Source organism: Leptonotus elevatus, chromosome 1 (assembly GCF_054856555.1).
Source record: "Leptonotus elevatus isolate MCC_2025b chromosome 1, RoL_Lele_1.0, whole genome shotgun sequence".
Taxonomy (NCBI): Eukaryota; Metazoa; Chordata; class Actinopteri; order Syngnathiformes; family Syngnathidae; genus Leptonotus; species Leptonotus elevatus.
Genome location: NC_141239.1, coordinates 38,651,719 through 38,664,574, shown reverse-complemented (window position 1 = coordinate 38,664,574; position 12,856 = coordinate 38,651,719). Strand labels below are relative to the sequence as shown.

At 39.1% G+C, this 12,856-nt stretch overlaps 1 protein-coding gene across 1 annotated transcript; it reads right to left on the bottom strand.

Moving 5' to 3' along the window:
• Positions 1–5,327: 5,327 nt before the first annotated feature.
• ints15 (integrator complex subunit 15) lies at positions 5,328–12,447 on the bottom strand. Its single transcript, XM_086081801.1, has 8 exons — positions 12,365–12,447; positions 11,683–11,883; positions 11,383–11,604; positions 9,757–9,922; positions 9,205–9,482; positions 8,864–9,101; positions 8,631–8,670; positions 5,328–5,755 (listed from the first exon to the last, which is right to left on the bottom strand). Exons 2-8 carry the CDS (start codon positions 11,875–11,877, stop codon positions 5,518–5,520), a joined length of 1,377 nt encoding a protein of 458 aa, XP_085937927.1. The 5' UTR covers positions 11,878–11,883; positions 12,365–12,447; the 3' UTR covers positions 5,328–5,517.
• Positions 12,448–12,856: the final 409 nt, after the last annotated feature.

Here is a 12,856-nt window from a genome sequence, read left to right as displayed (position 1 = left end):
TTTGGCAGTTTTGATCCTCCATATGCACTGACCAAGGCTGATTGGTTGGTCATTTTGGGGGGTGGGGGGTGGGGGGTTTACATCGGCTGGGCTCATCAAACTCATACATCATCAAAATCATTTGAATTAATTACCGAGAACTAAGACGCTGCGGAAACACAAATGATAAATTCCCTGCGGAACTTTTACAACCAAGAACTCCCTTTACCCAGAACTGAAAGATCCTGGGCTTGTTGGTGGAAAAGCTGCTCATTACTCACAAAAAAAAACTCTGCAGCTGACTACTTAAAATGTCACTTTCTCCAACAATTCACTGCCACTGTCAGTGTATCGCAGGTTCTAAAGATCTTGGGAAGTATGGGGCATTGAGTGTGAACAGCTAGCGGCTAGCCCCTTTCACAAATGTCAACTTTGTAAACCAAGACTCTACGAACGGCGCTACAACAAAAAAAAAAATAGCCATATATTTGTTTTGTGCGCTCTCACAATTTGTTTTCTTTCATCAGAAATCAGATGATAGGCCTACTTAATTTGAAAGCTTTAGTCACATTGGACGCCACATACTGTATAAAAGGCAGCAGAACTCAATGAGAAATTTCATTCATTTCATTTCCCAAAATTCTCGGGTTGATTCCAATGAATGCATTTGAAAAGGGTTAAAATTGGCAAAACAGTTCACCTTGAAACATGAACCAAAATAATACTGGGCAAGCCAGAATCCACGGAATAATTGAGTTTTGGTGCAGCTGTTAAAATATCATCTTTAGGAGAAGGAACAAGAGGAAGTATAAATATATTTAATGCGGTTTTCGGGTTGCTGACTAAGTCAGAGGTGTGGACTTTTTTTTTTTTTCCAGTGAAGTTGTCCGCTCCCTCATCTTTTCAATGATAGAAACAAAACATTGAGTGTGTTTCTTGTTCCAGTGTAACTTTTAAGAATACTGTTTGGAAATCGGCACCCTCTGTTCTGATGACCTAGTAAAATGTTTTGTTGAAGGACTGTCTGCAGAAAAACAACACAAACACACACGCAGTGGCGTCTGGCATGTGCTCCTGCAGACAGGGATGGCAAAGCAGTCACCACTATGATTGGATATGGTTGGTGGGGAGTGGCAAAGCGGACGCCAGTGATGGTAAATTATTAATTAATCTTTGTAAACACTTTTCTTACAAAATCTTGGTATTTATTTACCGTCAGCACAATTTATTATTTCACCACAACCCTTACATGGAAAGTAAAGCTTTGGGGTTTATAATTGCACTGGAGATGTATTTTGTGGAACCCAGCCGGGTGGTCTCTGGCCCAGGTTTGGAATCATTTTCCCACAGCTGCCACTTTAAATCATCACGTCTCGGCAGCGCAGTTCACCAATCAAATAAAGCTAGGTCCGAGTATTCGGACAATCAAAGACTTTTAAATGGGGAACAAATCAAATTCTGCTTAGGGCCCCTTAAAGTCTGGTCGTTCTCCAATTGGATAGAAAGTCGGCATTGATTACACCTTCCATCTGTCTGTGCTGATGTTCAAATGTATGCGGATGACACGGTTGTTTATGTTTATTTCAATAATGTTTCTCAGGTGGTTCAGGAGCTCTCTGATTCCATGGTTCATATCACAGCTTGGTTGAAAGGCTCCTGTTAAATGCATCTAAAACTGTGACAATGTTTTTCACTAAGTCCAGCAACAATGCTAATGATGAGCCTGATGTTTTTGTTTTAGGGGAAAGGCTCCAAATCGTTCCCAATTACAATTATCCGGGGGTCATAATTGATTCAGTTAACATTTAAAGCACACGTAAAAAAGGGTCTGTAATCGTCAGATGTCAACACAGGCAGCAAATATTTATATGCATGCTATGATCTTTTCACATATCACCCACTGTTTACCCATTTTGTCTCAAGCTAATGTTACATCCTTGAAACCTTTACGATTACTTTACAAGCGAACTGTAAAACTTATTGATAACAAACCTAATAGTTGACATCATTGTCCAATATTACAAAAGTTACTCACCTGGGAAAACATGGTCAAATATTCATATCTATGTCTTATCTATGAAATCATTCATGTTCCTCTCCGCCATTTTATTAACATCCGAACAACTGACCATAGGAGAACCAGAGGGGAGACTGAATTGTTCCCTTTAGGAAAAGTGCTTTCGGTCGAACTGCTTTCTCTATCCGAGCTGCTACCGAGTGGAATCTCACTCTTGTTCACATCGGAAATCTACACACATACATTACATTTAAGCTCAAACTAAAAAAATGGTTAACTGATCATCAGAAATGTCAACACTAATGCTCCCTGTATTTGTTTATCCCTGGTTGGTTTTAAGGTTTTTAGTAAATGTATGACTTTTGTTATGGAAATGACATTTTCTTAGATAATACAATGGTTTGCACTTTTTGTGTTACACTTCAATCACATCCTGTTTGTTTTATTACATATCCATTGTGGTGGTGTGGGAAAGTAAAACCCTAACAACTCTTTAATTGTCCGCATACTTTTGGACCTAAGTGTAATTTGCAACGTGTTTTAATATGCTGTTTCCCCTCAATAACTTAAGTGAAGAAAATGAATATAATAGAGATTCATTTCCGTCCTCCGCAGTTTCAGCCTCGAGATAGTGTCTTGATTTAGAACATGGAAAGTTCAGCTGCATTCTTAAATTACGCGTCGTCGTAGTTTCATACATTGAAGCCCTGGAATGTGAAGCCACCATAGAGCTGTCAGAGGCGATTTACATGTCTTGCGTGAATTCTTTACTTAGTACTCGGAGGCTGAGGCTCTTCTGCTCCAAACATAAAACGTTTTCTCCGTTGTGTAGTTTTATTGTTAATGGACAAATTGTAGAAGTTAACAGGCATAATTGGTAAACATCATGGCAGTGTGGCAATACAGTGCTAAACCTATATACACTTTAATTACGAATTATAATCAGAAACCACATTTCTTGTTTTTTTTAGTTACTGTTGCTTTGCTGGATCTGAAACAGCAAGTGAATTTTAGATTATAATGATTTAAATCAGTAGCTTTTAAGATGTACCAAGGGTGAGCATATATTAAGCACATATTCATTCGACCACTTTCTTTTTTTGCTCGACATAGTATGAAGGGATTAAAAATCGACGTAGCATCACAACAGCAACAAGTTGACTACTAATATGTATGTCTTGACTTCCGCCAAACCACTTAATTAAGAACCACTGATTTAGATGAACAACAAAACCACTCAATTTTTATCTTGCTATAGAAAAATTAGATTAAATACTGACATAGGTCTCCAACAGGTCTCCAACCAGAGTTGGCAAATCCAGGTCCAGAAAGTAAAAACCCTGCCACAGTTTGGCTTTAGCTCCAGGTGCTAGCTAGCTAGCTCCCATGCTGCTCGTTTACCTAGCATCAGGGGCTAAAGCCATACTGTGGCAGGGTTTTTACTTTCTGGACCTGGATTTGCCACCTCTGTCTACAACAGTAGCCTATTCCAATTTCACAGGTGACCTTGTTCAAAGCACAAGTTTAATTCATCAGGATCAAATTTAAGATGGCCTTATCTGGTTTAGCTGACTGTGTTGTGCAATGTCATTCTCCCTCAGGAAATGATCATTCTGCAGCTGATGATAGGGACGGCCTCACACAACTGACACACACCTGCAAAGGAGGAACTGGACCAACCACAACTAAGATGTCACACAAAAAGAAATGTTTTTATTCTTCATGTGTAGGCACAAATAGATCTGGAGAGATTTGCTATGGTTTAATGCACAAGTTACAAAGTAAAAGGTATCTATCGTGCATGATGATTTCATGTTTGGGAATATTTTGGGGGGGAAAGATAATTTTCGATTTGCCTTTAAATCACTGAGCATTTCAGGGAATATTGCCAAATGGAAACTTAAATGTCACACTCCTAAAATGAACGCACAACCTTCAAGCCTGCCTTTTTCATTTGAATAGTATCGTTTTGTGTCACCTCCCCCATGTGCATTATTATCCTACCAAACATCTCGTTATCATCCCCCCACCCTTTAGTTAGAACAAGCTACCAGTGCATGAAATGACAGTTGAGGCAAAATCCAAAAAGTGACTGTTTGAAGTTACTAATGGAAACCTGCAGAGGTTCCACATTTAGATTCAAATGGCCTTCAAATGAAGTCAAACTTAACATAATTCCACTTTCCAAATGGCAATATGTCATGACCTGAAATTCACCATCTCAAGAAATTAGAATATTACATAATAATGCAAATTAAATTGAAGTGCTAAAATAAATTAACCAGTCCACGACTTTCATCAAAATAACGCACATCAGTCAGCATACATAAAGTACGTATGTACATATAATAAAGTGCATACAGTTTCTTATGATATGCGTACATGTGTATGACTACTGATATTTATGCAACACTGACCATCCACATTGCCAGTGAGGGGGAAAGAAGTTAAAGATTCATCTCGAAACCTTTTACATTGTCATGCGTATAAGTCAGTGGCAGACCAAATTATCAGCTTTGAATAACTACAACGGCTGATGCAACTCTCACTGGGTGAGGCGGGTTGGGGTCCAGGGGTTTGGTCGTCTTTTCAGGGTGCGCTGATGGCTAATGATTAGCTATCTGTCTCAAGACAGAGGCCAAACATTTGCACATGGCATAGCTCCAAGATGCTTGTGACATCTTTGGTAAGGTAAAAACTCCCATTGATGAGGGGCCAAACTGCTTCTACTTACGACCTGCCCTAGTAAAGACGTTCTAAAAAAATACAATGAAATAATAATAAAAAATATATATTGTGAGTTAATGTACTAGTGTTTTGTGCTTGTCAACTTGTTGAAAATTACAAGAAATTACATTTTTTTTCTTACACTTTCACATTCACAATTGAAGATGAATGACATTAAATGCATCTCAAAAATCTATCAACACTTTGTATATTAGCATAATTATAGAAATAATTCATATATATGTAAATTAATGTATATATATATACATATGTGTGCGTGTGTATATATATATATATATATATGCATACATATGTGTGCGAATGTGTATATATATATATATATATATACACACACACACTATTATTACTAATCTGCATAGTACTACATGCATGGTGTCCTATTAGAGCATATTGTAAAATGATTACCATATTGTAAAATGATTACCTCTGAGAAAGTGGAAATCAAAACTATGCATTATCAATGTAAAACTTAATCCATATACAGTAATCTTATAATACTACGCAGCCATACCTAATGCACTTACCATGTCTGGTGAACAAGAGGCAGTTTTCCAGCTAGAAATAAAACAATAGTGACCACTAGTGGCTGGAGTAGGAGAAGTACAAAAATATTTATTGCAGAAACATGTTAGCCACATAGACTTTCAGAAGTCAATGTGCTTATTAACATTATGATACTTTAGACATTGTACAATCACTTACTCAAACACACATTTGATGCACACACACACACAAAAATAATGTTAACTCACAAAAGAGGATTTTTTTTTTTTTCAGTGGCTTGGTCGGAAGGGAAACGGTATCCCAGTCATGAAGGGCTGCGCAGGGTATTGGGGATGGGACGTGGGATGGGGCGAGGAATGGGAGGCCAGCGGCGTGTGGGAGCCGTGTGTTGGGTGGATGGGGTGCGAGGCAATTGGAGAGTGGGATGCATGAGGGCTGAAGGCCACAGGGGGCGTGTGGATGTTGTTGTAGTACATCACTGGGCCTGACAACACCAGCTGGAGCAAACTGTCCAAGCAAACACACAAGGGAATGAACATTGTTAGAAGAACAGGTATGTTATTAGTAAAGAAATTAGAAACATGATCAAGGTTTATATATTACAGCTATCAGTTGATTACGGTTTTTATTATTTCTATAGTTAACTCATTCACTCCCAGCCATTTTCACTGAAGCAACAGCCTTCGCACTCGGCTGTTTTACTGGATTTTGATTGAGTTTGCAAAGCCCACAGAATGTTCTGTTCTATTGCTATAAAAACATGGAATCCACCAAAAGAAAGATTAGAGTTTCTTCTTTCATCAGGAAAAAAGTATAGTTGTATCTGTTTCCGTTTTGCAGCAGTTAGCATTAGAATATATCTAAGTTCCATCATTATTCACAAACCTGTTTAAAACAGTGGGGAAAAAAGCTTTTAAGGAACATGGCCCTGGTTGATCTCTTATACTCTGCTACCACCTGCTGGCCATTGTTTGTAATAACTACCATTGCTTTAAGCGACCTTTTCAGGTCAGAGGCTGCATCAAAGCTTGCTGTATGCTCTAGCATAAAAAAAAACAAGATAAAAAACATATGAATACATTTTTGGGACCATGGCAATAATTCAAATAGAATGTTTTATACGTTTTTGGGAGCAAACGAGTTAACTCGCGATTAATCCCAAATTAATTGCACGTTATATCTGTTCTAAATGTACAATAAAATAAATTTTTCTAGTTTTTTATTCTCTTGGTAATTAACATAAAACTAAAAATATGGTTACCAAATACAAATGTGGTTGTATTTTGATAAAGTATTTTTATAGCACGTAAATCCATAAAGTCATTTGAAGTAAAAAACAAAAATCTATGCTAAACTGTTCAAATGAGTGGAAAACATTGAGTCATACTGTATGTGTTGTGTTGTGCCACTAAATGGGATTAGTGTTTCATGTTATACGTTGGTGATAGGCACAGCATGTTTTATTTTCAAATTTAAAGTAATTCTGGACTACAAACTTTTTCACTTGCATTCGACCCTGCGGCTAATACAAAAGTGCGGCTTATCCATCAGATCACAATGGGGCGCACTATAAAAGACGCGCAGGAGCATCAGGCAGAGCAAAACAAACCAAGTGAGTCTAAATACAGTCGGAGAGACAGAACGAGAGAGAGAGAGAGAGAGAGACAATTTGCGCCCTCATTATGGAAAAGAAAGTAGCGGGAACCCGGTGTGGTAACATTAAAACACCTGCGGCTTACAGTTGGTTGCGGCTTATATGTGTAAAAAACTATTCCCCAAATTTAGCTAGCGCGGCTTAGTCAAGTGCAGAAATCCAGAAATGATTGTATAGCAATTGTTTTTTGGAACATGAAGCAACTCGTGGGCTCCAGGCCATTTTGTTTATTGTAAATTACAACTAGTCACCAGTCCCCACGAATACATATATTTTTTTATCACATTTTTATTGCTAAATTGTGTTATTGTGACTCTTTCGCACAACGTTTAATGTAAATTAAATCCATTTAGAGCAGTAATTTGAGCAAAAATCAATTGAATGACTTTTAATGCTTTTTAAAGACCCACAGAAACAATAGTGTTTCCACCGCAGGACGTTCGGGTATGGGGAGGGGGGTAGGGACTTTCACAGGAACCATCCTCTCAGCCGGCCCGCTTGTGGCTGTCTCCACTGCGGAGGACGACCCATTTCGCGACGTCACGAGTTCCGATCAACACGTAAACACCGTGCGACGGTTTCTGTGACGTCACACAAGCACCGTGCGACGAAAATCACAACGAGGAAAGAGAAAAACTTGTGGCAGTTGCCGTTTTTTCCGGCTTTTTTGTAATGTACTTGCCGTGGATGGATTGTTTGAGTGAGAGGAGACGGCGCCTAGATGAAGAATTTGAAAAGGCTAACAGTAGAGTGGAACGAAAATAGGCAAAGGATTATTAAAATAATTGTTTTTGTGGAAGAGACTTGAGCCGAGAATGCATCATCGTCGCGCATGAAGGTAAGATAATTTTTTTTACTAAATAATTTTTAGCCAATCAGCACGAAAGCTCAATCGGGAGTTTATCGGGCCGGCGGAGTACCCACCCTCGAGTAGGACCTCCGCTCGTCCACGTAAGCTCCTGTAAATGTGGCCCGGTTGGAAAGGCTCCTGCAGTGGAGACGCGCACATACGGGGCTGGCCCCTTAAATTTAACCCAAAGTTCCTGCGGTGGAAACGCGGCATAAGAGCGAACTAAAAAGTACAAGAATAAAAAAGTAACCCCAAAAGTGGTACACATTGAATGTAAGGCTTGCTACTAATTCAACTGTCTTTAATTTTTACCAATAGTCACTGTATCTAATAACTAATATCTAACTTAACTTTGTTTTGATCTTCAATAGACTTAATGCGGTCCCGAGCGATTCGATATGGATCGGCCGATATTTTGCATTTTAATCAAAATCAGTCGTCGGTTGTTAATTTGCCGGATCAATGATGTCATTGATTGGCTCCGCGAAATTAAACATTGCATGTTATTTTCAGGGTGAATCTTTGTTTTTTGAAAAATCCTTTGGGTTTATCTTCAATGACAAAATTAATGACGCCACAGTACAGTATTTAAAAGTTTTGTGTTAAAATATGACTTAGTTTGAAATTCATTTTTATTGTTTCTTAGTAGAAAAATTTATTGGCAATACAGACAAATCAAAGGACGCACTGCATCCATGATCTAATTGTGTTTATGTTCCGTGCCTACGGTGTACTTGCAGTCATATTTTGTCCTCCACACGGGGGCATTATTGATGACATGAAACATTTGTAAGAACGTGAATTCATTCATTCATAGAGTTGTATATAAACATGAAATTACAGAGGACATTACGTATGAGGTGCAGATGGTTTCTTACTTGTTGTGTGGCAGGCGTGAACAGATGGCTCTCAGGTCCTCTGTGAGAACGACACAACAGCACATCATAAACACACGACAACAAGTTTGCACAATAAAGTACATGTCCATTTGATTCCTAAGAACAAAGATGCAATCTGTGGGAAATCTCAGCAGCTGGGTTTTTTTCCAATCTATTTACACCCCTAAAGTCTTTCTTTCCCCACTGTTTCCTCTGACCATGCACACACGCACCTCTCGAGCAGAGCAAGGCTCCATTGGCCATGGCGACCTGCAGGGCCTGAGCCAGCCTGTCCAGAGCCAGCTGCGTGAGCACATGCAAGTCAGCGGCCGACCTGTGAGTGTGTTTGTCGGCCTGGTCCAATTGCCGGGAAAGGTCAGAAGTCAGCGAGGCCAAAGACTCCATCTGGAGCAGCGCCAGGCGACCGAAAATGCCTTTCTCGTTGAGTATGTTTGGCAGGACCATGAAGACCTAAAAACAGAATGGACGATGACATGCATGTTGAAGATGAGTTATGTTTAGATCAAAAGTATGCATACACGTATGTGCACACAACAAATGAGGAGACACTGACCTGCAGGACACTCAAATGGAGTGCCGAGAAAAGACCTGCTACTTCCTGCTCGCTTTCTGAGCTACTATGTACAGACGTCTGCTTCTTATCCCTCCTGTAGCCCAGCGGGGCTTTGACGCACCAGCGCACTAGCCCCCCTAAAGGTGTGACATCGAGTGAGCTGATTGGCTGGCTGCCAGACAGGGGTGTGTTCAGGAAAGAGACCAGGACCAGGTGAGGGTCATCTTGGATCCAAGACACAATCATCTGGAGGAGCTCTTGAGGAGGGATGAGCTCTTCTGAAGGACAGAAAAAAAATACTAATTTAGAGGTTTAGAGATTCAATACTAGGGAGTTCATCTCTCCAATAAAAGACAATTCGATACAATAGGATTCAAGGATGTACTGCAACGATTTTCAAACGCAACTGTATTATTTTGTAATACAGTTGTAGCGTAAAGGTTTCCCTCTCAAATAAATGCCTTACTCTAATTGATGCCAAGTAATCTTGACAGTAGGAAGTCTGGTATTTTTACATGATGTTAAGCATTTTCCCATGTCCAAACCCAACACCTGAAGTGAAGTCGTAGAGGGTGGTAACAGCAGTGATGAACTGGCAGCAGAAGCGTGGACTGGCACTGTGGATATTCTGTAAGGTGGGCACTGAACCTGGCATCATGCTGCAGTAGTCGTCCACCAGGACCTGTGCCAGGCGCACGCAGTAGACGCGGTGGGTCCTCTGGCAGACAAACAGAGTCAGAGATGCAGCGGTAAGGCGAGAAAACAATCATACTGCAATTCACTGGACTTTAGATATGATCTTTTGTAGTTCATTTTCTCTGAATATTGTTTTTTTCTGGCTCTCCTTTAGTAAATAGAAAAGCATGATAGGAAATTACCATAACGTATTCCCTAAGACATCCTTCAGTTGTTTGTGATGTGTCGAGGTACCATAAAATAATATTATCCAAACAGCATTAAATTGCCTTTTTTTTGTAGATTAAAAAGTACATTCATTAAGTAGAAGGATTTAGACGTTCAATTCCCACCCTTAAATCTAATAGAACATGCATTTCACCTGTTAAAGAGGTTATTGACGGGTAGAACCCCGCCCCCAACAAACAAGAACTTAAAGTGGCTGTGGTGAAGGCTAGAAATGTGGGTTTGTTCAAATCACTGTAGACCGATTTTCAGACGGGCCGAATTATCAGTGCCGACATTCAGCATTTTGACGAATATCGGCATCTGCCTTTTAAAAATAATCTGATAATAAATCAATTTAGAACTTTGTTAACTTATAAATATTAAATATTTCTTTCAATTTTCAGTTCGCTTTATTAAAGACCCAGGAAACTCTCTGCACCTTCTGTTTTTGTTTGAAATTAAAACTAAGACAAGTGGAAATTTAACAGATTTTTTTTTTTAATTGAACTTCCTGTAGAAAACAATGGGGAGATATTGTTTCATTTTTCACTTAACCTTTAACGACATGCTGATGACCCTGGGAGCGCTCTGAACTTTTTGTTTGAAATGTAAAACAAAGATGTCTGTTGAGAAAGATTTATAAAATAAAAATAAAATTCAACATTTTTGCAGCTCCAAAAAGAAATGTCAACAAAGTTAAGAATTTGAGTTTATTTGATTGGTTTATTTATTTTTAATTTGGATGCCAATATTTTCCCTTTTGGTGAAAGTGATTAGCTATCAGCCTCCTTGACTACTTTTAACCGGTATCCGCCCTGAAAAAACCCACAACAACAGCAAGATATCAGTCTACATAAGTGATGCAGTTATTGCCAACAAAGGATCTGTTAGAAATTAGATAATTTGAGCAATGTTATTAGACCACATAAAAAAAAGTTTGGGGACACTGTATTCATATGATTTCTCAATGATTATTCGATTATATATGATGTCATATATATTATATTACATTAAAATATATTGTGTTATATTATTATGATTATTTATGTACTTATTTATTTATATTTAATTATTTATGATTTATTTGATTTAAACTGCATTTTCTTTAGATTAATTCAAAGAGTGATTATTTGTTCACTGATAAACACAAGAAGCGCCAAATTAAAATGGACCAGACACAAAATCCCTTGTCAGGAAATACAAATGATAATGTACAAATGTACAAATAAACAAGTAGAGTCTCAGCTCACTGTGTTTTGGTATTAAAATGCTCACCTGCAACCAGGTGGCAGCACATTCTAAGATGGGAACTCTGCCTACAGCAACTGCCATAGAGACCAGCTTGCCTAGCAGTCCCATGCGACTGTCATCCGCCTGGTTTCCTTGGAGGCTGAAGAGGGCGGAGAACATAAGATGACGAACAGTATCGCGGCTCTGTTCCTGGAAACAGCTGCACATTATCTCCAAAAGCTGAAGTTCCTGAAGTGCACTCATTCTCTGAGAGAAAATAACATCATTATCAGTCATCTGTTTTGAAATCAACATGGTGTATAGTATGGACGCGTCATGCCTTACCCTGGTCAGCGCGCTTCTGTCCTTAGGTGCATGCAGAATGAATTCCTCAACCAGCTCCAAGGTCTTTGTGTCCACTTGAGGCGGCTGCCTACCGGATTGCACCAAGTTACTGATGTAGATGTCCAAGTGGTACAGCAGCTCCTTAGCGGCACTCAGCACATCACGAGGCAACAAGGACTGACGTATGTCCCCCATCTTTACCTGATGGAGCCACAAATTGAATTTTACAAACATTAACTCCACACTTTAGTAGAAAGAACTAGTATGATTTATGTTTAGGTTATTTACATCATGCACAGTGGTGTCTAATCGTTGAGAATGAGCAAGATCAACATCTGCTTATCTTGGAATTTGAGTTCATGGTTATTTATTGGTGTTGACATTTCAAGTTAGGATAGTGTCTTAGATTATGTGCTTGGTGATATTGCGTTACCAGCCGTAACATCCCAGAATCCAGTACACGCACTTGGCAAGTGCATTCTTCCAAATATGATGAATGAATAAGTCACATTTATTTTGTTTGCGTTCAAGTTCCTCAAGTGAGTCCCAGAGAGTCGTTCATCTGCTTCGGCTAATGTTAGCAAGTCAAGCTAATATCAACGTTTTCTATTGCACAAAAACAACTTGCGCATTAATTTCCGCCATAGCCGTAAATAAAAACTAAGTGAATTAAAAATCTTACCTCGGGTGAAACTCGCAAAATTGGTAAAATTACTAAATGATTATGAGAGGAGTGAATGGCTTCTAACGTCGCCGGAGCAACTTCCGGGTACTACGGAAGCGTCTGTGGAACAAACGTTTTGCCGTCGCCTTGGCAGCGTATGTATAAAACAAAAAATATTCCTAATACTACATATCCAAATACGCACAGGAGCCCTGACATGACCCAAAGAATGAACAGAACAAGACTCTTGATGGTTAATGTTCTCATTTTTAACATTGGGGGGGGGGGGGGGGGGTACATTTTCTAAATGGGCTGCTGTTAGAATCCTCGCCACCCCCAACTTTGTTAGAGGCAACGGGAACCTGTACAATTGATAATCACTGCAGATATTTATAATTAATTAATCAGAAAACTTTGAATGCAAAATTGCATAGCATCTGCCCACGCTCCTACACCCTCACGTACGTGTTGATGATTCACTAAAATGCAACACAGCTGATTATTGAACAT

What these genes read in the sequence shown, in the direction of transcription:
- ints15 (XM_086081801.1), bottom strand. Translation starts at nt 11,877, where the DNA reads ATGGGGGACATACGTCAGTCCTTGTTGCCTCGTGATGTGCTGAGTGCC. An exon ending in ACAGAAGCGCGCTGACCAGG is followed by an intron (nt 11,605 to 11,682) that starts GTAAGGCATGAC and finishes ATTTTCTCTCAG; the next exon opens with AGAATGAGTGCACTTCAGGA. An exon ending in TCCATTTGAGTGTCCTGCAG is followed by an intron (nt 9,102 to 9,204) that starts GTCAGTGTCTCC and finishes TTCTGTTTTTAG; the next exon opens with GTCTTCATGGTCCTGCCAAA.